Below are 27,549 nucleotides of genomic sequence, written 5' to 3'. Positions count from 1 at the left end.
CTTTTTTTTTTTTAAGATTTTATTTATTCATGAGAGGCACAGAGAGACAGAGACACAGGCAGAGGGAAAAGCAGGCTCCATGCAGGGAGCCCTATGTGGGACTCGATCCCAGGACTCCAGGATCACGCCCTGGGCCAAAGGCAGGCACTAAACTGCTGAGCCACCCAGGGATCCCCTCATATTGATGCTTTTGCCACTCATCAGTTTATTGGCTTTTAGCTTCAGGTCTACGTCTCACTGCTTTCTTCTGTGATAGTGGAGTTGAGACGTTAACTTTCTTGTTTGCCAGCAGGCATGATAAGTTTTGTAAGTACTTGAGTTGCTACTGAGTTAGTTATTGTTTCTAGGCTTTTTCAATTGAAAGAGCTTAGAATTGTTTTTTAAAGAAAAATACTTTATAAATTCATGGTGATATTTTCTGTTCAACTTTAGGATTAAAGGTTATAATTTTAATTTGTGTGATTTTGTATTTGTACTGCTTTTTACCTACATGAAAAAAAAAACTTTGTTCCTAACCACAGTAGCAGAATTATTTACTTGTTTATCCTTTGATAAAATAGTTTTAGAATAATATTAAATTATATTATTACTATGAATACTGAAAGTTTACTTCTTTTAAATATCTTTAAACTTTTATGTTTTTAAATGATTTTATTTATTTATTTGACAGAGAGAGAGAAAAAGCACAAGCTGGGGAGAGGCAGGGGGAGAGGAATAAGCAGGCACCGGAGACAGGGCCTGATCCTAGGACTCTAAGATCATGACCTGAGCTGAAGGCAGATGCCTAACTGACTGAGCCACCCAAGTGGTCCTAAATCTCTTTTAAACTTTTATTTATTTATTTTTTAAGATTTTATTTATTTATTCATGAGAATACACAGAGAGGAGAGAGAGAGGCAGAGACACAGGCAGAGGGAGAAGCAGGCTTCATGCAGGGAGCCTGACGTGGGACTCGATCCAGGGTCTCCAGGATCACACCCTGGGCTGCAGGCGGCGCTAAACCACTGAGCCACCGGGGCTGCCCCTCCTTAAACTTTTAAACAACTTTATACTTCAAAAAATATAAGTTTTATGGTATTCCACTAAGTGTGTTCAGCCCAATTACAAGATTTTTTGTCTTGTTTAAGTACATTAAAATTGATAATTTATGCTGCTAAGTACATCATGGAGAGAATGAAAGTCCTAAATTAGGAGGTGAATTTTGCAGTGTATAAAAGTAACAAAAAATTAGTATCATAAAAATCTAAAACTGTGAAAATCAACATGAAAACTGTTACTGTTAGTAGAAAAAATAATAAATGAAACAGTGGAAATTCATACAGAGAAAAAGTGAATGGCCAGTAAATATGAAAAGATGCTCTCATCTTTACTTTGTTGAGATTTGCCAGTTTTAACCACAGTGACATATCATGTTATAAACCAACAGTTTCACTTCAAGAGATATTCTTGTAAATGTTTACCAAAAGACCATTTATAGTAACATTGCCATAATAGAAAAAAACAAATGAAAAATTTTAAATGCCCATTTATAATAGACTGTATAATAAGATGTGTTATATTCACATAAAGGAAAAATATCCAGCAGTGGAAAATGAAAGAACTAAAGCTCATTGTGACAAAATGGGTTGATCTTAAAAATAGAAGTTGTATAAAATAAGCTAGACACAAAGGAGTTTATTAAATCTAGTATCATATGAAACATAAAATTCATGGTATATGCATAGCACATAGACACCGTGAAGAGCAGTGGGAATTGTTAACTCAAAAAATTTAATATAGTGGTTTACTCCTAAGAAAAGGGGAGAAACCCATTTGAAAGGTCTGCACATAGGCTTGCCTGCATCTGGAATTTATGTGTTGATCTAGTTGGTGGGTACATAGGTATCAACTCTATGTTTCTTTAAAATTTTGTCTTCCTAGGTAAAGTAAGCTTTTTAAATTAAATTTCAGATATTTGCACAAATCTCAGATATTTAATACAGTGTACTTGGAAAACTTGAATTTCTTTGGTACTTAATTTCTTTTTTTTTTAAAGATTTTATTTATTTATTTATGAGAGACACACAGAGAGAGGCAGAGACATAGGCAGAGGGAGAAGCAGGCTCCATGCAGGGAGCCCGATGTGGGACTCGATCCCAGAACCCCAGGATCACGTCCTGAGTCAAGGCAGACACTCAACCACTGAGCCACCCGGCATCCCTCGTGCTTAATTTCTTGTTCTCAGTTTATAAATAATCTCCATTTTTAAAGTCATATATCAATCTTTATTTTTGTGCTATAACTTCCAATTTTAAAGAATAGGAACAAAAAAATTAAATTAGCGAAACTTAAGAAGATAAAGTCAATCCAGTATTGCTATGATAAAAAAAGTGCCAAATAGATTAACTTTCAGTTTGAAAAACAATTATCGATGAATTTAAAGAAAATTCAGCTCTCTGCTGAATAGAGTATACAGAAAGATTAAAAGGTTAAAAGGGGTGAGGGGAAACCTTGAGTGTGGGACTCTTGATTTTAGCTCAAGTCACAGGTCAGGGTTGTGAGATCAAGCCCTGTGTCTGGTTCCATGCTCAGCGCACAGTCTGCTTGAGATGATCTCTTTCCTTCTCCATATCCCCTTGTCCCCCCCACTCCTACTCGCAAGCACTGTCTAAAATAAATAAAATCTTTTTTAAAAATAAAGATTAAAAAAGTGGGAAATGCTATAAAACAATGATACTAATAAAAAAAAAAAACTGCTGATGCCATTTAGAATTTAAGGCATAAAGGTGGTGTTTGATTTCACGGTCTTCAGTATCTGTCTTCCTGTTTATCCCCTATACCGCATCCAAACAGCCCTCTGCTTGTCACACCCTAAATCAGCTTTTGATAGTGCCTCCAAATCTCTCCATGTTTAAGATGTATTAAATCAATCCTCATCTTACCTAACATCAGCTTTAGATCAATTATGCTCTGTCTTGAAACACATTCTTCTTCCGAGACACTATTTACTTAATTTTCTTTCTACTTCATTGAGTCTTTTTGCTAATTCTTCCCCATTTCCCCAAGCTATGGATGATTTAGGACTCAGTCTTCACATTTGTTTCTTATCCTCAATAACTTCTCAGTATTTAGTCTCATAGTTTTAAATAGCATTATGCTAATGAATATCAAATTTATATGTGTAGATAAAGACCTCCATCCTTAGTTTTTATAAACATCAGCTGTGTAGTCAACAGTTTCACTTGGATGTTTTATGAACATCCCAAATTTCATGTCCAAAATCTTAACCAAGTCTGAATTGTCACCCCTTTCCAAGGACTTCTTACAGACTTCCGCATCTCTGTAAATATTAATTCCATTTTCTAACAGGTAAAAAAAAAAATCTTGGTGTCATCCTTGATCTTTCTTTTTCAACTTCTATATCTTATTCATTAGCTGATTATTTTCATAACTCCTTAAAATATACCCAGAACCTGACCACTTTTCACTGTCTCTACTTCTATCACCCTGCAGAAGATACCATCATTTTCCCATTTGTTAATTTTAATGGCTCCTAACCTGTCCCCCTCCTTTCATTCTGACCACCTTATAAGGATCCAGAGTTATCATTTTGATTTCTTTGAAAAAACTTAAAATATAATTTATATTCATTAAATTTCATGTTTTTTGTATGTACAGTTTCTGGGATTTTGACAGATGCATACAATTACGTAGCTGTCACCTTCTAAAACACAGTTCATTATGCTTTACACATTCTCCCATGTCTCTTTTTCATCAACTCCATGCCCAACTTTTTTGGCAGCCTGTTTCCTATTTTTTTTGTCCTTGTATTTTAGCTGGAATATCATATAAATAAAATCACATAGAAAATAGTCTTTTGAGTCTGGCCTCTTTCATTTAGCATAATGCATTTGAAATTCATCCATATTTTTGTGTGGTGTTTGTTCCTTTCTGTGGGTAAGTAGTATTCCATTGCATTGGATGTAAGCAGTTTATCATTAGTTGAAGAGCATGTATTGTTGTTTTTAATTTTTGGTGATTATGAATAAAGCTGCTATCAGTATTTGCTTACAAATTTGTGAATATGTTTCATTTCATCTGGGTAAAGACTTAGAATTGCTGGGTCTTGTAAGTGTATGTTTAAGGAACTGTTAAGCCTGTTTTCCAAAGTTGCTATATGATTTTTTTACTCCCACCAGCAATGCATGATGGTTCCAATTGCCCCACATCCTCACTAGCACTTGGTTTAAAAAAAAATATTGCCATTCTAATAGATATGTAGCGGTATCTCATTGTGACTAACAGTGTTGAGTATCTTTTTATGTGCTCATTTGGCATTAGTATATCTGGTAAAATATCTGCTCAAACTTTTAATTTTTTTTATTGAGTTCTTTTTATTTTTAAATGTCTTTTTATTAACTTATTTTGTATTTTTAATTTTTTAGTAAAGTGTATATTCAGTTTTTTAAAAAGATTTTATTTGTTTATTTGAGAGAGAGAGAGAACGAGCAGATAGAGTGACAGAGGGAGAGGGAGAAGCAGGTTCCCCACTGAGCAGGGAGCCCAACGATGTGGGACTTGATCCCAGGACGCTGGGGGTCATGACCTGAGCTGAAGGCAAACACTTAACCAGCTAAGTCACCCAGGCACCCCTAGTTTTCTTATTGAGCTTTGAGAGTTCTCTATTCTGGATACAAGTTTTGGGTGTACATATTTTATTAGCCATATCCATAAATATTTTATGGTTTGGTGCTATTGTAAATGTTGCTTTAAAACCTTTACTTTCTAATTGTTTATTGCTATTATATAGAAATATGATTGATTTTCATGTATTATCCTTTGTAATGTTAATCCTATGTGTCAACTTAATTGGATCAGGATGACGGAATATTTGGTTAAGCAGTATTTCTGGATTTTTTCAATGAGGCTATTTCTAGATGAGATTAGCATTTGAATTGGCTTAGTAGATTGTCTTCCCCAATGTCCATTGAGAGCCTGAATAGAACAAAAAGGGGGGAAGGTGGAATTCACCTCTCTTTTGTGTCCTCTTAGTGAGTTGACCTTTTTATTCAGTAAATATTGCCTTTATTTCTGGTAATTTTCTTTGTTTTGAATCTAATTTATCTTATTTTGATATAGCCATTCCACGTTTGTCTTGATTACTGTTTGCATGATATACAGTGTATTTTTTCCCCTCCTTTGCTTTAGCCTATTAAGTTAGTTATACATAGCATACAGTTGGGTCATCTTTTTAAAAAATTCTTTTATTTGAATATAGTTAACACGCAGGTTACATTAATTTCAGGTGTGCAACGTATTGATTCAGGATCTCTGTATACTTCGTATCTCACCACATGTGTAGCTATCATCTGTCACCCTGCAGTGCTATTACAACATCATTGACTATATTCACTATGGTGTACCTTTTATTCCCATGACTTATTCTATAACCAGAAGCTTGTATTTCCTGCTTCCTTTCACTCATTTTGTTTTCACTTATTTGCCCATCTTCCCAAGCCCCACCCGTCTGGCAACAATCAGCTTTTTTCTGTGTTTATAGGTCTGATTCTTCTTTTTGTTTATTCATTTGTTTTGTTTTTTAGATTCAACATATAAGTGAAATCATACGGTATTTGACTTCCTCTGTCTGACTATTTCACTTAGCTTAGTATCCTTTAGTTCTTTCTACGTTGCCACAAATGGCAAAATCTTATCCCTTTTTATGGCTGAGGAATATTGCATACTGTGCGGTATATATCTTCTCTATCCATTGATCTGTGTGTGGACACTTAGTTTGCTTCCATATCTTGGCTATTGTAAATAATGCAATAAAACAAGGGGAATTTGCATATATCTTTTCAAATTAGTGTTTTTGGGTAAATACCCAGTAGTGGAATTATTGGATCATAAGATATATCTGTTTTTAATTTTTCAAGTAACTTCCATACTGTTTTCCTCAGAAATGTACTAATTTACATTACCACCACCAAGAGGGCTTCTTTTTCTCCACATCCTCACAAACACTTCTTATTTCTTGTCTTTTTTATTTTGGCCATTCTGATTATGTAAGAGAAGTGAGTCATTTTTTTTTTTAATTCAATCTGACAATCTGTCTTTTAACTGGTGTGTTTAAACTGTTTATCCTGAAGTAATTTTTTTTTTTTTTACCCTGAAGTAATTATTAATACGTTTGGATTTAGATCCACCATTTACTATTTGTTTTCTCTTTGTTCTCTACTTTTTGTTGCTCTTTTTCCTTTTTCTGCCCTCTCTGGATTATCTGTAGTTTTTTTTCTTCTAATTTTAATTTTCCTATGGTAAGTTTATATAATTTTTTTGTATAATTATTTTATAATTTATTTTAATGGTTACTCTAAGAATTGTAAAACACAAACTTTGCACAGTTTATTGGGAAGAAATATTTTACTCCTGCGGTAGGAATGTAGAAACTTATTTTCAGTGTGTTTCTTTATCCTATGGTCATATCTTCATTCATTGAAAATCTCATCTAAGTTTTACTTTTAAAAAAAATTGATTTTATTTAAATTCAACTAATTAACATGTAATATATTATTGGTTTTGAAAGTAGAGGCCAGTGCTTCATCAGTCTTATATAATTCCCAGTGCTCACTATATCACATGCCCTCCTTAATGTCCATAACCCAGTTACCCCATCCACCCAACCCCTCAACTCTTCAGCGACCCTCAGTCTGGTTCCTATGATTATGAATCTCTTATGGTTTGTCGCTCTCTGATTTCATCTTATTTTATTTTTTCCCTCTTTTCCTCTGTGATACTCTGTTTCTTAAATTCCACATATGAGTGAGATCATTGATCATGATAATTGACTTTTTCTAACTGACTTATTTCACTTACCATAATACATGTTAGTCCATCTACACCGTTACAAAAGGCAAGATTTCAGTTTTAAAGATGGCTGAGTAGTATTTCATTGTATAAATGTACCGCTTCTTCTTTACCCATTCATCTATCGATGGACATCTGGGTTCTTTCCATAGTTTGGCTATTGTGGACATTGCTGCTATAAACACTAGGGTGCAGGTGGCCCTTCAGATCACTACACATTTGTATCTTTGGGGTAAATCCCTAGTGGTGCAATTGCTAGGTCATAAGGGTAGCTCTATTTTCAACTTTTTGAGGATCCTCCATACTGTTTTCCAGAGTGGCTTGTGCCAGCTTGCATTCCCACCAACAGTGTAAGAGGGTTCCTCTTTCTCTGCATCCTCGCCAGCATCTGTCGTTTCTTGACTTGTTAATTTTAGCCATACTGACCTGTGTGAGTTTGTGGTTTTCAGTTTGTATTTGCCTGATGCCGAGTGATGTTGAGCATTTTTTTTAAGTGTCTGTTGGCCATGGATGTCTTCTAGGGAGAAATGACTGTTCATGTCTTCTTCCCATTTTGTGATGGGATCATTTGTTCTCTAGGTGTTGAGTTTGATAAGTTCTTTATAGATTTTGGATACTAGCCTTTTCTCTGATATGTCATTTGCAAATATCTCCTCTCATTCTGTTGGTTGTCTTTTGGTTTTATCAACTGTTTCCTTTGCTCTGCAAGAGCTTTTTATCTTGATGAGGTCCTAATAGTTCATTTTTGCCTTTGTTTCCCTTGTCTTTGGGGACGTGTTTAGTAAGAAGTTGCTGCAGCTGTGGTCATAGAGGTAGCTGCCTGTGTTCTTCTCTAGAATTTTGATGGATTCCTGTCTCACATTTAGGTCTTTCATCTGTTTTGAGTCAATTCTTATGTATGGTGTGAGGAAGTGGTCCAGTTTTATTATTCTGCATGTGACTGTCCAGTTTTCCCAACACCATTTGTTGAAGAGACTTTTTTCCATTGAATATTCTTTTCTGATTTGTCAAGGATTATTTGACCATATAGTTGAGGGTCCATTTTTGGGTTGTCTCTTCTGTTCCATTGATCTGTGTGTGCCAGTACCATCCTGTCTTGATGATTACAACTTTGTGATAGAGCTGGAAGTCCAGAATTGTGATGCCATCAGTTTTGGTTTTCTTTTCCAACATTCCTTTGGCTATTCAGGGTCTTTTCTGGTTCCATACAAATTTTAGAGTTATTTGTTCCAACATAATAAGTTGATGGTGGTTTGATAGGGATTGTATTGAATATATAGATTGCTCTAGGTAGTATAGCATAAAGAAACACACTGAAAATAGTTTCTACATTCCTACTAAAGGAGTAAAATATTTCTTCGCAGTAAACTGTGCAAAGTCTGTGTTTTATAATCCTTAGAGTAACCATTAAAATAAATTATAAAATAATTATACAAAAAAAGCCATATATGGCCAAACTTTCCATAGGAAAATTAAAATTAGAAGAAAAAAAACTACAGATAATCCAGAGAGGGCAGAAAAAGGAAACAGTTGCCTTTTTTTTTTTTTTTTTCTAATTTCGTATTATTTGTTCTTCCAATCTATGAGCATGGGACCTTTTTCCATTTCTCTGTATTTTCCTCAATTTCTTTCATGAGTGTTCTATAGTTTCCTGAGTACCAATCCTTTGCCTCTTTGGTTAGTTTTTTTTTTTTTTTTTTTAAATAAAGATGTGTTTATTCATGTGAGGCACACATAGAGAGAGCCAGAGACACAGCAGAGGGAAAAGTAGGCTCCCCAGTGGGAGCCCAATGTGGGACTTGATGCCGGATCCTGGGATCACACCCTGAGCCAAAGGCAGACACTTAACTGCTGAGCCACTCAGATGTCCCTCTTTAGTTAAGTTTATTCCTACATTATCTTACGGGTTTTGGTGCAATTGTAACTGGGATTGACTCCTTAATTTCTCTTCCTTTGGTTTCATTGTTAGTGTATAGAAATGCAACTGATTTTTGTGCACTGATTTTACCTCCGGCCACTTTACTGAATTTCTGTAAAAGTTTTTGCAATTTTAGGGTGGTGTCTTTTGGTTTTTCCATATAGAATATCATATCTGTAAAGAGTGAGAGTTTGACTACTTCTTTGCTGATTCAAATGCCTTTTATTTCTTTTTGTCTGATTGCTGAAGCTAGGACTTCTACTATTATGTTGAACAGCAATGGTGATAGTGGACATCCCTGCCGTATTTCTGACAGGGAGAAGCTCTCAGTTTTTCCCCATTGAGAATGATAACTACCAAGTATATTCTAAAGAATTTGAAAGGAGAATATACATATCAAGATATTTACCATTTCTCTTGCTCTTCCTCTACTTTTGATGTTCCACATTTCCTTCTTATGTCGTTTCCTTCTGTCTGAAATATTTTCTTTAGCAGTTCTCTGAAGGTGGTTCTGCTGGCTATTTGTCTTAGTTTTCCTTTGTCTGATGATGTATTTATCTAACCTTCATTCCCAAACAATGTTTTCACTGTGTATAGTATCCTCGATTGACAGTTCTTTTCATTCAGCACTTTAAAGATTTATTTATTTATTTGAGAGAGAGAAACAGAAAGAGAGTGGTTCATGTGAGTGGGGGAAGAGGGACAGAAGGAGAGGGAGAGAGCAAGAGAGAATCTGAAATAGACTCCCCACTGAGTGCAGCGCCCAACAACGATGTGGGGGCTCAATTTCACAACCCTGAGATCATGATCTGAGCCAAAACCAAGAGTAGGATGGATGCTCAACAAACTGAGCCATCCAGCGCCCCCTTTCAGCACTTTAAAACTGTCATGCCACTTCTTTCTGGCTTCCATGTTTTCTTATTTAAAAAAAAAAAATTGTCATTAAATCTATACATATAATTAGTTCTTTTTCTCTAGCAACTTTCAAGAATTTTTATTTGTCTTGAATTTTCAGCACCTAGGTGGGTGGTGTGTCTGGGCATGGGCTTCTTTATGAGGTTCTCTCAGTTTTTTAAATCTGTAATTAATGCCTTTAGCCAAACTCAAGAGTTTTGGGCTATTATTTCTTTAAAAAGTTTTTTTAGCTTTGCACTCTTTCATCCGTTCTAGACCTTTTGTTGTCCTATTACAGATTCCTGAGGCTTTATTAATTTTTTAATTGTTTTTTTCTCTGCTAAGGATAAATGCTATTGATTCTGTTTTTAATATATTCTCTTTATCTCTTATTGTAAGCAATTTAATTATGATTGCCTTGGTGTAATTTTCTTCGTGTTCCTGCACTTGGGGCTTTTGGGTTTTTGAATCTGTGTGTAGATGTGTTTTTAATCAAATTTGGAAAAATTTCAGAATTATTTAAAATTAATAGTTGACATTTTAAATTTTTATTTTTTCTGTACTTCTTTTCTGTTTCCTTTTCAATTACAAGATCTCAATTACACGTATATTAGGCTACTTGAAGTTGTTCCATGTCTCACTAATGCTCTCTTCTCTCCCTCCCTCCCAACGCCCCTGGTTTCTTTTCTCTCTCTGTGTTTTGTTTGGGTTATTTCTACTCCTATTTCTTCAAGTTCATCTCTTTTCTTCTGCTGTGTCTAATATATTTTTATATCCATTCAGTGCATTTTTCCCCTCAGTGTTTATTTTTTTCTTCTCTAGAAGTTTTGTTATTGTTATCTTTATCTCTTTTGATATGTTTATATTTTCCTCTACCTTATTACAACTACATAAAATGTAGTTGTAATAACTTCTTTTGCAGCAAATTATAAATCCAGTATTTTGATATCTTTCTGACTCTTCAGGTTCAGTGAATATACATTATGAGTCAAAACTGGCCTGCCATATAATCTAATCTGGCCATACCTTTATTACATGTGGTCTGTGGCTGTGTTACAGTGGCAGGATTGAGTAGTTTCAACAACAACTTTATAACCTGAAAAGCCAAAATTATATACAATCTTGCATTTACAGAAAACATCTGCTGCTTCAAAGGCATTGTATTTATAAAAGAAACGAAATTGCTGGTCCTTATGTAGCATTTTTTATTATCATTCTTCATTGATCACCAATAGCGTAATATTGAATACTATTAAAGGCAGTTTCTATCCATAAAAACAATACATACTAGGGACAAGGTTCATACGGTTCAGGTATGCAGCTGTGCAAAGATTTGATTTGGCAGTAAAAATTTGGGATATGTTAAGTAGAAGAATAGTTAGCATACCCCTTAGTCCATTGGTTCTTAAACTTTAGCAAGATTGCATTCACCTGAAGGGCTTGTTAAAACAAATTAAAGGACTCTGTACCCAGAATTTTTGGTTTAGTAAATGGAGGTAGGACCTGAAAATATATACTTCTAACATGTTCCTATGTCATGCTGATGATGCTGGTTGGAACTATACTTTGAAAATCAGTACTTTTGCCTAGTTCTCTGAAATATCACTCTGAGAAACTTGTAGGAAAATTGTATAATAGACGGTTACAATTGAGGTTCCCTGAAGAGTAGATGAGCTGGGTTTGTTTTTTGTTTTGTTTTGTTTTTAAATAGCTTTTTTGAGATACGGTTTTACATACTAGAACTAACCCATTTGTGTATTGTTTCATGAGTTTCAGTAACTTTGTATAGTTTTTATACAGTAGCACCACAATTCAGTTTTAGAAAAATTCATCATGCTAGAAAGTTCCCTTATGATCATTTGCAGTCAGTCTCAACACTGAACTTCAGTTTGAGGTTACTAGTAATCTGCTTTTTTTGTCTCTATGTTTTTGCATTTCGTAGAAATTTCATATAAATGGAACCATATGGTATGCTGTCATGCATCCAACTTTTTTCAACTAATATATTTGAGGTTAATCCATGACATTGCTCATATTGGTCCTTTGCTTCTTTTTATATTGATAAATAGTATTCTATAGTATGTACATAATACATTTTGTTTTTCTATTCAACAGTTGATATTTTTATTTTTTCCAGTTATTGCTGTTATGAAAAATAATTTTTTTAAAAAATAATTTTTGAACATTCTTGTACAAGAGATGCCCCATCATTTTGATTAAGAAGTATAATATCCAGATGATACTCATATTTCATCCTAGGCTTATAGTTGATTAAAAAAAAGTTAATATATTCTTGTTCCCTAATTACTTATTTCTAGCAATAAAATTTTTATATCTACTGTAAATATTTTACATATTTGTGCTTATCTTAACCATTTTTGATAATTTTATCTCACAATATTTTAAATTGGTATATAGATTGTAAAAATTTTGTAGAATGTTTCTTTTGAGATAACAGTCTATAGGTTTTAGTCTTCACAAAATTGACATATCTGCTATTATTGGTGGGTAAAATTTACATGTAATTAAATCTGGAATAAAATAAAGATAAACCTGAAAATAAACTTGATTTTTAATATGGAAATGTTGGATAAAATCAGAAGTCGAGGGGGCTATTTTATGAACCCCCAAGTAATTATGTTACCAAATTTCAACAATTGTTAATAGTCTGACATTCTTTTTTTCGTCTGTACCTTGTTCCCCATCTGTTTCTGGTATCTAATGTTGAGTCTCATTTCATTCAAATATCATTTCTTCTGCAAATACTTCATTGTATATATGTGCAGCTTATGTTTGGTTTTCCCTGGTGTCTGGTATGTACTTTTTCAAATTGGTTGTTTAAATCAGGGCCAAAAAAGGTACATACATTCCACTTGATCGATAGGACAATTAAGTTACTCTTAATCTGTAAGCGTTCCTCTTGTTTTTCCATGCCAATGACTTGAAGAAACTGATTAATTTGTCATAAGATTTTTTATAATCCAGATTTAACTGTTTGTATCTTCATATCATTCAGTATGTTCCTTTATCTCCTCTATTCCATATGAACTAGTATTTAGATGTGGAAGATTTAGTATATTCAGGATTTTTATATTTCTGGTCACAAGACTATCTCTTAGAAGGAGTTATTTACTTCCAATTACATCATATACTGTATTTAGGCTCTCTTTTACTGCTGCTATGATTGATCATTATTAGGTTTAAATGTTATTGGCCTGATCCACTCATCATAAAGTTTCAACTTTTTTTTCTAAAGACTTTTTTAAAGAACAGCTCTAGGATCACAGTAAAATTAAGACTAAGATGCAGAGATTTCCCATTTTCTCCCTCCCCTGAGCTTACATGACTATTACCCATCTAATGAAGGATGCTGCTTCCTCATAGCAATATCCCACATCAGAGTGATACATTTGTTAGAACTGATGAACCCACACCAACACATCATTATTACCCAAAGTTCATAGTTTACATTAAGGTTCACTCTTGGTATTGTACATTTTTTTGGGTTTTGACAAATGTATAATGACATGTATCCACCACTATAGTATCATACAAAGTGAAAATCCTCTAGATTTCACCTATTCACATTCCTCCCACCATCCCTCCAACCCCTAGCAACCATTGATCTATTGTTTCAATAGCTTTTCTTTTCCAGAATATTGAATAGTTGGGATTGTACAGTATGTAGCCTTTTCACATTGGCTTCTCTCACTTAGTAATATGCATTTAAAATTCCTCCATGTGTTTTCATAGTTTAATAGCTCATATGTTTTTAGTACTGCATAATATACAGTATTGTATATTGTCTGGATATACCATAGTTTGTTCATTCATCTACTGTAGGATCTTCATTGGTTCCAAGTTTTGGCAGTTATGAATAAAGCTACTGTACAAGTTTTTGTGTGGACATAAGTTTTCAGCTTCTTTAAGTATGTACCAAGGAATGGTGATTCCTAGATCATATGGTAAGAGTATGTTTAGTTTTGTACAAAACTGCCAAACTGTCTTCCAAAGTGACTATACCATTTTGCATTCCCACCACTAATGAATAAGAGAACCTGTTGCTCCATATCCTTGTGTGCATTTGGTGTTTCCAGAGTTCTGGATTTTGGCCATTCTCATAGGTGTGTGGTGGTATTTGATTTTTATTTATATTTCTGTGGTAACATGTGATGTGGGACATCTTTGCCTGTGCTTATGTGTCATATGTATCTCTTCTTTAATGTATCTGTTCAGATTTTTTAAATTGGTTTGTTTTCTTTTTGTTGAATTTTAAGAGTTCTTTATATATTTTGGCTAATAGTCCTTTAGTAGATATGTCTTTTGCAAATATTTTCTTTTAGTTTGACTTGTCTTTTTCTCTTGCCAGTGTCATTTGTGTATCAGATGTTTTTTTTTTGTTTGTTTGTTTTGTTTTTTCATTTCAGTGAAGCCCTGTTTATCAGTTGTTCCTTTCAGGGATTGTATCTTTGATGTTGAATCTCCCTTCAACATTCTACTAAATGTTGAAGGGAGATTTTAAGAGTTATCAATGAATATTCCCTAGATCCTCTATTTCATTAGAGTTGCAAAATAGTAATCTTCTAATTCTATCATACCTTCTGTATTTTTTAACTAGAATTCTATGAAGAAGAATATTATTTTATCAACACTTTCATTGCTCTGAAGTTCAGTCTTCCCAAGAAAGGAAGGAAAATTGCTTATTTCTTGTATTCGGTTTATCAGTTTTTAGAAGAGTAAGTTTTGTGCCCTAGCAACTTACAAATGTGATTAAGTTTTACGGTACCATTATGAATTCACAGAACTTACTTATTTGACATGTTTAATCAATTTCTATCATTATTTTTAGTGGTGAGAGTACTTCATTTTTGACTAGTGGGGTCCACTGAAGTTTGCTGCTGTATCCTTATGACCTATTCTAGGTTCTTTTTTCTTTTTTAACTTCACTGCTTTCTGACTCAGGATTTCCCAGGCTGATATTATACTTTGTGCTCCAGACTATATCTCTTTTAGAGAACCAAATCAATGGGAAGTGGAATTTGGAGACCATAATCTGGATGTTAGCTTACTGTTATTGTTCCTAGATCTTTACATATTTCTTTTACAGAGGTGCTGGATTTACATATTTTTCAGTGTATGATCATAGTTTTATCCTTGAGATTGCATAACTTTTTGGTCCAAGGAAAATCTGTATTAACACAACTCAGTTATCAGTCATTTGGTTGGTATGTTTTTTTCTTAGCACTATCGTAGGCATTAGTATACAAATAAAGATTATGGCCCTTGTTTTCAGGGAACCACTGGGACTTGTTCTTAGCATCTAATGGGATAATATATAAGAAAATAAATTTTAATTAAAAATTTAAAAATTTATTTATTTATTTATTCATGAGAGACACAGAGACTGAGAGAGAGAGGCAGAGACACGGGCAGAGGGAGAAGACACAGGCAGAGGGAGAAGCAGGCTCCATGCAGGAAGCCTGATTTAAATCCTATTAGAAAAATATTTAAACGTCTAAACAAAACCTAGTCTTAACCCGGGTATTAGATTGCTAAGACTTTTTCATGCTGCTGGTGGGACTATAAATCGGTGAAACCATTCATTATTGAAAGGACCTTGGCAATCAGTACTCAGTAAGTCAGAAGATACATGTGTCATTTTAGTCAACATTTCCATTTCACATATGAACCCTAGAGACATGCTCACATCTATCTGTACAGAGGGACATGTTTAACAATGTTCATTGCAGCATCTTTGATTATACCAAAAATTTAGAAATAATATAAATATATATCTTCAGGAGAATGGATAAATTTGTGTATAGTTGTATAACAGCATAATATTCTGCAGTAAAAGTGAATAAACCAAACAAAGCTATATGAGTAGAACTTGAATAATCAGGTCTCGAAATATGATTGTAAAGGCTTGTAAAAAGATACATAGAGTATGATGTCATTTGTGTAAAGTTAATTATGCAAAATAATGTTATTACGTATATGCATATAATAGATAAAAATACCAAATTTGAAAGCTTAGTTGTCTCTCAGGAGGAAAAGTGAAATGGGATTGGGGAAGGTTATACAGTGGGCTTCAGCCTATTTTTTTGTTTTAAAAAAGTCAGAAACAGATACAGCAAAATTAAAATCTAGTAAAAGCTAGGTGATGTGCAGACAAGTGTTTTTTATTCCTACATATTTGAAATGTTTCTAATGAAAAATTCTTTTGAGCGTAAAATACTTTCTTAGCATCTAAGTACATTGAACTAGCTTTTTATTTTGCAGATTTGAGTGATGAATCAGCCCAGAAGCTGTTTGATGTTTCAGGAATATCTTTAGCAACATTGGCCCATTCATTGCCCACAGCAGTTCCAGAATCTCCTAGAATTCATCCTGTGAGGACACCTAAAACACCTCGAACACCCAGGTTACAAGATCCAAACAAAACACCAAGATTTTATCCTGTTGTTAAAGAACCAAAAGCTATTGATGTAAAGGTACACAAAACAACCAGGAACATAAAGCCTGCATTGTATATCCTTTAATATTACAAAATGAGACTTTTTCGTTTTATCATATTTTGAAAAATATATATTTTAGATTGTAAGAATTCACTTAAAATTGTATTTTTACCATAGTGATGTTTTCTCAGGTTAAGGAATAACTTCTTTACAATTGTAGTGTAATTAATGTCAATCAGATGATATAATGAAGAATCACACTCAGCTGTATATCTTGTAATCCTTGTGTTGAAACCTAGCAAAGGATCTTCTTTGTTAAGTTTTGTAACTTGTATGTGAGATATTTGAGTTTTGTGACTTCATGTGATTTCATAATGTCATCCACAGTATGAAACTGTTTGAGCTGGTTTACAGTCAGAGGGTTTTAATTTACTTGTGAAGTTCACACTACTGAAATAATTGCAATGTTTGACTTCTTTTTCTTTAGAGTCCAAGAAAAAGAAAAACAAGACATAGTACAAATCCCCCTCTAGAATGTCATGTTGGTTGGGTAATGGATTCCAGAGATCACGGGCCAAGAACATCTTCTGTCAGGTACTATAATTGTCAAACATTGCTTTGTTTTTTATTTTAAGTTTGTTGAAAACAGGTACTAATTAGACATTTGGAATATTTAAAACTTAATTATATTAATAAATTATGGAACAATGAAAATAGTTTTTAAAATGAAGCCAAAGGTGGGGAAATAAGTGGGACAATTTTCTAATAAGTACATTAAGGAATAATTGAGTGGGACAATTTTTTTTTCCCATTTAAACCAGTTTTTCCACAAATGTGTTCTCTTAGATAAAAAATACTTAGGTTGGGCAGCCCGGGTGGCTCAGCAGTTTAGTGCCACCTTTGGCCCAGGGCCTGATCCTGGAGACCTGGGATTGAATCCCATGTCAGGCTCCCTGCATGGAGCCTGCTTCTCCCTCTGCCTGTGTCTCTGCTCCCCCGCCCCCACTCTCTCTCCATGTCTCTCATTAATAAGTAAAATCTTTAAAAAAAAAAAAAACTTAGGTTTATGTAAGATTCCAGATTCTCAATAGTATAGTATGTTCTTAGTGAGTTAATATGCTAAACAACCCATTCAAACTATATAAAGAATATGGAAATAAAACACATTTTTATTTTGAGATTTTTCCTTTTTACAGGAAATAACTTAGATTAGCTGATTGTTAGTAGTAAGTGCTTTTTTTTTTAGCTTGAATTTCTTTTAAAAAGCCTATTATTTACCTCAAAAGAGATGATAGAGAAAACCTTTGATATAGTGCCAGTTACATAATATAATATGGTATGTTTTGTCCTATACAGTGGATGCAGAGGTGATTTACTGCTAATTGCTTTGTGTTTCTTGTAAACCCATTTTGTGTTTATATAGATATTTTCAGAATAATTATCTGACCTACTTTCTAAAAGAAAACTTACCTTTAAGAAAAAATGTTTTTTGACTGATTACTACAAGGGAAAGATTAAATATTTTCATTCAAAGACAAGCTAGTAAGTTTATCATGATCTGAAAATCCCCGCCTCTGTCTTTCCAGTGATATTTATTTGATCCTTTTACATTTCGTTCTCATTATATTGTCCTTAATAAATAAAATGTGTATCTGTTTTTTGTATATCTATTGTATACATTTTGTGTTCTAAGTGATTTTGAGCGTTTATTTTCCAGGATATATATATATTTTTTAATCAGAGCACTATATCTAGAGATCAACAAATAATGGGGAAAGATGTTTAGTCAATAACTTTTGGTTTAGTTAGAACATTTAATGGAACATTTAGTCAGGAATATCTTTCTTACAACTCATTTTTTATTACATTATATCTTTTGTTATTAATAATTTATCTATATAATGATTTATTCATTCCCAGGCACCACTCCACCTTCTTCCACAAGTAAAATATATCAGGAAAGCAGGGGCTTAACATTGTGTTGGGCACTTTTCTAGGCACTGAGTATACAGCAGGGAACAAGATAATTACAGTCCCTGCCTTTCTGGAGCTTAATTAAGGGGTGACAGATATTTATAATAGTGAGTGTGAATTTTTTAAATTGACCTTTTTTTTTTTTAAGAGTAGTTTTAGGTTCACAGCAAAAATTGAATAGAAAGTACTAAGAGTTCCCTTATACTCCCTGCATGTCCTGCCTCCCACACCACAGCCTCACCCACTATCAACATTCCTATTTTTAGATTGTCTACATTGATGTAATTATGGATATGGTTGGTTGTAAATCTACCATCTTATATTCTATTAATCTTGTTTCTTCTTTGTTCTTTTTCCTTCTGTTTTTTTTTTTTGGATCAATTGAGTTTTTATAATAATTCTATTTTATCTGTACCATTGGCTTCTCAGTTATCTCTCTTATTTTTTCTGGTCTTCTGTTCATAATATACATTTTAATTTAGTCTACTTTCAAATATTGTTATACGACTATATGTATAGCATAAGAATCTTAATACTGTAAAGTTCCATTTCCTCCCATCCTTTGTACTATGCTTTGTTAATTATTTTTCTTTAGACAGTTAGCTTTTAAGGCAAGCGACGTGAGACATTTTTATTTATTTATTTTTAAAGATTTTATTTATTTGAGAGAGAGTGCATGAGGGGGCAAGGGATGAGGGTAAGGTAGACTGCTTACTAAGCAAGGAACCAGATGAACAGACAATCTCTGCAGCTCAGTCCCAGGACCCTGAGACCATGACCTGAGCTGAAAGTAGATGCCTAACCAACTGAGCCACCCAGATACCCCAACATGACCCATTTTTAAAACATTTGCTCTATTTTTACCATTTGTAGTGCTCTTCATTTCTTGTACACGTCTGTTAACAGTGGATTCTGTCAACTGTTGCTAATCAAGAAAAGTTTTTTTCTGTTTTGAAAGATACTCTTATTAGGTATTAAAGTCTTTGATGGATCTAGTATGGGTATGGATGTATGCGTAAATATGTGTGGATACACAAGGGATTTATCCTGCTTGTGGTTCTCTGAGGCTATTGGATTTAAATTGTTTGTTATCTTTTATTTGGTTAGGAAGATTTTCATCTATTACCTCTTCAAGTATTTTTTGCCCTGTGTTCTTATTGTTCATTCCCTCTTCTTCTGGGGATCTAATTATGTATACATTAGATATTTGCTAATATCTCACAGCTCTTAGATGATCTCCTCTCTTTTTTTCTACTCTTTTTCTCTTTGTAATTCACGTTGGATAATTTTTATTGACCCATTTCCAGTTTCTTGACAACCTCCTTACAGGATTCTCCAGTTCTGATACTGTACTTCTTATATTTTATATTACCATTTGACTTTTTAAATATTTTATTTATTTATTCATGAGAGACAGAAAGAGGCAGAGACACAGGCAGAGGTAGAAGCAGGCTCCATGCAGGGAGCCCAATGTGGGAATCAATCTCAGGACTCCAGGATCACACCCTGGGCTGAAGGCAGGTGCTAAACCGCTGAGACACCCAGGGATCCCCACCATTTGACTTTTTAATAAGATTTTTCTTTTTCCTATTGAAGTTCTATGTCAATACATGTTCTCTTTTTCCATGAGATCCTTCAACATATTAATCTAATCACAGTTATTTTGAAGTCCACCATGTGATCATGGCAATAGGTGGATCACCTTTGTATGTCTTGTTCTTTGTTTGTTTGGTTTTTTTTTGCATTATCTTTTGATTAAAAATTTTAGTTTTCTTGTCTTTCTGTGTCTGTCTTATAAATTTCATGTTTTTTAAAATTTTTATTTATTTATTTATTCATAAGAGACACAGAGAGAGAGAGGCATAGAGACATGGGCAGAGGGAGAAGCAGGCTCCATGCAGGGAGCCTGACAATGGGACTCGATCCCGGGACCCCTGGGCTGAAGGCGGCGCTACACCACTGAGCCACCCGGGCTGCCCTGTCTCATAAATTTTGATAGAATTTTAGATTCTTGCTCTTAGACTTATTTTATGGTTCTAATGTCCCCAAATCTCAAACTGAGAACTCCAAATCTCTTTCCATTATATTTGGTCCTAGTGTGCAGAATGTTGCTAAAATAAATCCTAGACTGATTGATATTAACACAGATTCATATACTCTAGATTCTCAGTAAAGCACTATAAATACTATTTTCTCTTGTGATTTTTAATAACATTTTCTTTCTCTAGCTTATTTTATTATAAGAGTATAGTATATAATACATTTAACATACATAGTATGTGTTAATTGACTGTGTATATTGACCTCTGGTCAACAGTAGGTATTAGTAGTTAAGATTTTAGAGAGTAAAAAATTGCATGTGGAGTTTTGACTGTGTAGGGTGTCAGCACCCCTAACTCCTGCATTGTTCAAGGGTTAATTGTATGAAGATACATGTAACTAATAATAGCCCCTCAAGATACATGAAGCAAAAATTGGGGCACCTGGGTGGCTTAGTCAGTTAAGCATCCAGATCTTTTTTTTTTTTATGATTTTATTTATTCATGAGACAGAGAGAGAGAGAGAGAGAGAGAGAGGTAGAGACAGAGGCAGAGGGAGAAGCAGGCTCCATGCAGGGAACCTGAAGCATCCAGCTGTTAATTTTAGCTCAGGTCATGATCTCAGGGTCATGGAATCTAGTCCTGTGTCAGGCTCCATGCTTAGCAGGGAGTCTGCTTGAGATTCTCTCCCTCCGTCTCTCTGCCCGTCCCCACCTCTCTCTCTCTCAAATAAATAATTTTTTTTAAAAAAAGATATATGAAGCAAAAATTGAAAAAATTGGAGGGAGAAATAAACAGCTCTATAAGAGTAGTTGGAGATTTCAATATACTACTTTCAATAATGCATAGATCAACTTGATATGAGTAACAAAATAGAGGACTTGAACAATATAATAAACCAGTTAGACCTAACCTATATATATAATATTCTACCCAATAGTAACACAGAATACACATTCTTAAATACACACAGAACATTCTCCACAATAGAGCATGTGTTCGGTCAAAAGAAATACTTCAATAAATTTTAAATCAGATACCATACAAGGTATCTTCTCTGACTGCAATGGGATGAAGTTAGAAGTCTATAATAGAAGTAAAACTGGAAAATTCACAAATATGTGGCAGTTAAGCACACTTTTAACCCATGAGTCAAAAAAAGAAATCATAAAGGAAATTAGAAAATACTTAGAGATGTATGAAAGTGAAAACATAGCATACCAAATCTTAATGCAATGCAAGGAGAGCAGTGCTCAGTGGGAAATTTACAGCTATAAATGCCTGTATTTAAAAAGAAAAGAGATCACAAATCAGTAACCTAACATTATATTTTAAGAAACTTGAGAGTGAACTAAACCCAAAGCTATCAGAAGGAAGGAAAAGTTGAAAATGAGAGCAAAAATAAACAATAAAGGAAAAAGAGTAGAGAAATCAGTAAAAACAGAAGTTGAGGGATGCCTGGGTGGCTCAGGGTTGAGTGTCTGCCTTTGGCCCAGGGTGTGATCCTGGAGTCCCAGGATCGAGTCCCGCGTCGGCTCCCTGCATGGAGCCTGCTTCTCCTTCTGCCTGTGTCTCTGCCTCTCTCTCTGTCTCTCATGAATAAATGAATAGAATCTAAAAAAACAAAAACAAAAGTTCATTCTTTTGCGATCAACAAAACAAAGTTTCTTTAGTTAGGTTGTCAAAGATAAAGAAGATGTGATTTATGTATACAATGGAATATTACTCAGCCATTAGAAACGACAAATACCCACCATTTGCTTCAACGTGGGTGGAACTGGAGGGTATTATGCTGAGTGAAGTAAGTCGATCGGAGAAGGACAAACAGTGTATGTTCTCATTCATTTGGGGAATATAAGTAATAGTGAAAGGGAATATAAGGGAAGGGAGAAGAAATGTGTGGGAAATATCAGAAAGGGAGACAGAACATAAAGACTCCTAACTCTGGGAAACGAACTAGGGGTGGTGGAAGGGGAGGAGGGCAGGGGGTGGGGGTGAATGGGTGACGGGCACTGAGGGGGGCACTTGACGGGATGAGCACTGGGTGTTATTCTGTATGTTGGTAAATTGAACACCAATAAAAAATTAATTTATTAAAAAAAAAGAGAAGATGCAAATAACTAAAATCGGAAATGGAAATGGAAACAACTAACCAACTTCACAGAAATAAGAGGATTCAAAGAGAATAGTATGAACAATTATACATCAATAGATAGATAACTTGGAAGAAATGCACAAATTCCTTAAAACATACACATTAAACTTACTCAAGAATACAAATTCTCAACCCATATGTAAGAGTAAAGAGATCAAACCACTATTCAAAGGTCCCCCAACAAAGAAAATTCCAGACCAAGTGGCTTTACTTGAAGTGAATTCTACTTAATTAGTGTTAATTTAAAGAATTAACACTAATCCCTTTCAAACTCTTCCAAAAAATTGAAGAGAAAGGAATACTTATTCTATGAGGCCTGCATTACCCTAGTACCAAAACCAGATAAAGACATCACAAGAAAATAAAAATTTTATACTAGTGTACCTTATGGATATAGATGTAGAGGTTCTCAACAAAATATTAGCAAATGAAATCCAGCAGTTGTCAGGGGCACCTGGCTGGCTCAGTTAGTAAAGCATGCAACTCTTTTTTTTTTTTTTTTAATTTTTATTTATTTATGATAGTCACAGAGAGAGAGAGAGAGAGAGAGAAGGGCAGAGACACAGGTAGAGGGAGAAGCAGGCTCCATGCACCGGGAGCCCGATGTGGGATTCGATCCCGGTTCTCCAGGATCGCGCCCTGGGCCAAAGGCAGGCGCCAAACCGCTGTGCCACCCAGGGATCCCAGCATGCAACTCTTAATCTCAAGGTTGTGAGTTCCAGTCCCATGTTGAGCGTGGAGCCTACTTTAAATAAATTAATAAATTAATTAATTAATTAATTTAAAAATTCCAGCAGTATATTGAAAGGATTATTCACCATGACCAAGTGGAATTTATCCCAGGAATGCAAGGGTGGTTCAACATAAGAAAATACATCATGTTCATAGAACTAAGGAAATGCTAGGGTTGCCTGGCTGGCTCAGTTGGTTAAGTAGCTGGCTCTTGATCTTGGCTCAGGTCATGATCTCTGGGTCCTGGGTTCAAGCACCATATCAAACTCCAAGCTCAATGGGGAGTCAATTTGAGGATTCTCCTCCCGTTTGTATACGTACTCTAAAATAAATACATAAAATTAAAAAAGAATTTAAGGAAATGACCACATGATACAGAAAAGACATTTGACAAAATCTAACATCTTTTTTTTTTTTAAGATTTTGTTTATTTATTAATGAGAGACGCAGAGAGGGAGAGAAAGGAAGAGGGAGAAACAGGCTCCATGCAGGGAGCCCGATGTGGGACTCGATCCCAGGTCTCCAGGATCATGCCCTGGTCTGAAGGCGACGCTAAACCGCTGAGCCACCCGGGCTGCCCTCCAACATCTTCTTTATGATTACAAAGTATTTGGAAACTAAGAATAGAAGAAAAATCCCTCAACATGATAAAAAGTATTTATGAGAAACCCACAGGTGACATCATACTCAGTGGTGAGAGATTGAAATCTGTCCTCCTAAGATCAGAAACAAGACAAGAATACCTGCTTTCACTGTTGGTATTCAATGTTGTACTGAAAGTCCTAGCCAGAGCTAATAGAGAAGGAAAGGAAAGATATCAAATTAAAAAGGAAAGGGTAAGACTATCTCCAGTCACAGATATATATAGACTGATTCTATATATAGACTCCCAGAGAATCAACAAGAAAGATACTAAAGCTAATTTAAAAATTTGGCAAAGTTGCAGGGTACAAAACACAAATCAGTTGTGTTTCTGTATGCCAGCATTAAACATTTGAAAAGGAAATTAAGAAAGCAATTCTATTTACATTAGCACTTAAAAGAATTAAATACTTAGGGGGAAAAAAATCTAAACAAAGAGGTAAAAGTCTTGTATACTAAAAACTACAAAACATTGCTGAAAAAATTACAGCGGACCTAACTAAATGGAAAGACATTTCATGTTCATGGATAGGAGGACTTAATATTGTTAGATATCAGTGCTAACTAAAGTGATCTATAGATTCAATAAAATCCTTATCAAAATTCCAACAGCCTTTTTATCTTTTTCCAAATTTTTATTTAAATTCCAGTTAGCTAACATACAGTATAATTTTACTTTCAACTGTAAGATTTGGTGATTCATCACTTAGATACAACACACAGTGATCATCATGGAGTGAGCCTTCCTTAATACTCCTCACCCATTTAACCCATCCTCCCACCCTCCAGTAACCCTCAGTTTGTTTTCTATAGTTAAGAGTCTGGTTTTTTTTTTAATATTTATTTATTTATGATAGACATAGAGAGAGAGAGAGAGAGAGAAAGAGGCAGAAACAGGCAGAGGGAGAAGCAGGCTCCATGCAGGGAGCCGGACGCGGAACTCGATCCCGGGACCCCAGGATCACGCCCCGGGCCAAAGGCAGGCGCCAAACCTCTGAGCCACCCAGGGATCCCCAAGAGTCTGTTTAATGGTTTGCCACTCTTTCTTTTTTTCTTTTTTTTTTTTTACCCTTTGTATTTCATCTGTTTGGTTTCTTAAATTCCACACCTGAGTGAAGGCATATGGTATTTGTCTTTCCCTGACTTCTTTTGCTTAACATAATACTCTAGCTCCATCCGCATTGTTGCAAATGGCAAGATTTTGTTCTTTTTTATGGTTGAGTAATATTCCATCTTTATACATTCATCAGTCAATGGACATTTGGGCTTTTTCATAATTTGACTATTATTGATAATGCTCCTGTTAACATTGGGGTGCATATACCTCTCTGAATTAGTATTTTTGTATTCTTTGGGTAAATTCCTAGTAGTGCAATTGTTGGGTCAGAGGATAGTTCTCTATTTTTAACTTTTTGAGGAATCTCTCTACTGTTTTCCAGCTGGATGCACCAGTTTGCATCCTACCAACAGTGTAAGAGGATTCCCCTTTCTCTGTATCCTCAGCAACATCTGTTGTTTCCTATGTTGTTATTTTAGCGATTCTGACAGGTGTGAGGTGGTATCTCATCATGGTTTGGATTGTATTTCCCTGATGATGAGTGATGTGTCTGTTAGCCATCTGGATGTTTTCTTTGGAAGAATGTCTATTCGTGTCTTCTGCCCATTTCTTAACTGGATTATTTGTTTTTGAGTGTTGAGTTTGATAGATTTTAGATACTAACCCTTTATCAGATATGTCATTTGCACATATCTTCACTCATTCTGTAGGTTGTCTTTAGTTTTGTTGATTGCTTCCTTCACTGTTCAGAAGCTATTTATCTTGATGAAGTCCCAATAGTTCATTTTTTCATTTGTTTTGATCAATTTTGAGTTATTATTTTTTTTTGTATGGGGAATAAGTTCTGGATCCATCCTTATCCATCCTTTTGCTGGATATTGGATGTTGGATATTCAGTTTTTCCAGTGCCACTTGTTAAAAAGATGATTCTTTTCTCTACTGAAGAGTTCTAGCACCCTTGTTGAAAATAAACTGACCAGACACATGAGAGTTTATTTGTAGGCTCTCTATTCTATTCCATTGGTCCACTTATCCATCTTTATGCCAGGACCATAATATTTTAATTTAATTTAATACTGTAGCTTTGTAGTAATTTTCAAAGTTACTAAATGTTGATTCTCCAATTTTATTCTTCCTCTGTAAGATTGTTTTGGCTTCTTAGAACTCCTTCAATTTCGTATGATTTGAAAATAAAGTTTTCCATTTTTGTAAAAAAGGTTGTCAGACACATAGATCAGTGAAACAGAATAGAAAACCCAGAAATGAACATACAACTATATGGTCAACCAATCTTGGACAAACCAGGGAAAGAAGACAGTCTCTTCAACAAGTGGTGTTCAGAAAACTGGACAGCAACATGCAAAAGAATGAAACTGTGGTACTTTCTTATATCATATACAAAAATAAATTCAAAATAAATGAGAGACCTAAATATGAGATAAGAAACCATCAAAACTTAGAGAAGAACACAGGCAGTAACTTCTTTGACATCGGCTGAACAACTTCTTATTGGACAGGTGCCTAGAGGAAAGGGAAACAAAGGCAAAAATGAACTATTGGGTCTTTATCAAGATAAAAAGCTCCTGCAGACCAAAGGAAACAATAAAACCAAAGACAACTGAGAGAATGGGAGAAGATATTTGTAAATGACATATCAGAGAAAGAACTAGTATCCAAAATCTATAAAGAACTTATCAAACTCAACACCCAGAGAACAAATAATCCAATCACAAAATGGGAAGAAGACACGAAAAGACATTTCTCCCTAGAAAACATCCAAATGGCCAACAGACACTTGAAAAAATGCTCAACATCACTAAGTATCAGGAAAGCACAAATCAAAACCACAATGAGATAGCACTTCACGGGCAGCCCCAGTGGCCCAGCGGTTTAGCGCTGCCTTCAGCCTGGGGTGTGATCCTGGAGACCCGGAATGGAGTCCCACGTCGGGCTCCCAGCATGGAACCTGCTTCTCCCTCTGCCTGTGTGTCTCTCTCTTTCTCTCTGTCTGTCATGAATAAATAAATAAAATTTTTAAAAAAGAGAGAGAGAGCACTTCACACATCAGAATGGCTAAAATTAAGTCCAGAAATAACAGATGTTAGCAAGGATACAGAGAAAAGGAAACCCTCTTACATTGTTGGTGGGAATGCAAGCTGGCACAAGCCACTCTGGAAAACAGTATGGAGGTTCCTCAAAAAGTTGAAAATAGAGCTACCCTATGACCTAGCAATTGCACTACTAGGGATTTACCCCAAAGATACAAATGTGTAGTGATCTGAAGGGCCACCTGCACCCCAGTGTTTATAGCAGCAATGTCCACAATAGCCAAACTATGGAAAGAACCCAGATGTCCATCGACAGATGAATGGGTAAAGAAGTGGTACATATATACAATGAAATACTACTCAGCCATCTTTATTTTTTTTAAAGCTTTATTTATTCATGAGTGACAGAGAGAGAGAGAGAGAGAGAGAGAGAGAGAGAGGCAGAGACACAGGCAGAGGGAGAAGCAGGCTCCACATAGGGAGCCTGATGTGGGACTCGATCCTGGGTCTCCAGGATCACACCCTAGGCTGCAGACGGTGCTAAACCACTGTGCCACTGGGGCTGCCCTACTCAGCCATCTTTAAAACTGAAATCTTGCCTTTTGCAAAGGCGTGGATGGAGCTAACATGTATTATGCTAAGTGAAATAAGTCAATCAGAAAAAGTAAATTATCATATGATCTCACTCATATGTGGAATTTAAGAAACAGAGGATAATAGGGGAAGAGAGGAAAAAAGTCAAGTAAGATGAAATCACAGTGACAAACCATAAGAGACTCGTAGTCA

General features: G+C 34.8%; 1 protein-coding gene across 15 annotated transcripts in view; it reads left to right on the top strand.

Annotated features, from left to right (window-relative positions):
* The window catches only part of LARP1B (La ribonucleoprotein 1B), a 129,978-nt gene that overhangs the window by 88,398 nt on the left and 14,031 nt on the right, over positions 1-27,549 (top strand). For 13 of the 15 annotated variants that reach the window (XR_013358810.1, XR_013358811.1, XR_013358813.1 and 10 more), the window contains 2 exons: positions 15,941-16,152; positions 16,604-16,710. Coding sequence is in view for 10 of the 15 variants with exons in the window: in XM_077861065.1 (XP_077717191.1) it covers positions 15,941-16,152; positions 16,604-16,710 (319 nt within the window). In the remaining 5 variants the exon portion in view is untranslated. Of the gene's footprint in view, positions 1-15,940; positions 16,153-16,603; positions 16,711-27,549 lie in introns of those variants that run through there. The other 2 variants (XR_013358814.1, XM_077861072.1) reach the window with 2 other exon arrangements.

The sequence above is a fragment of the Canis aureus genome, chromosome 20 (assembly GCF_053574225.1).
Source record: "Canis aureus isolate CA01 chromosome 20, VMU_Caureus_v.1.0, whole genome shotgun sequence".
Lineage (NCBI taxonomy): Eukaryota > Metazoa > Chordata > Mammalia > Carnivora > Canidae > Canis > Canis aureus.
Note: the sequence above shows the minus strand (reverse complement) of the source record. Positions and strands in the feature narration are given on the sequence as shown.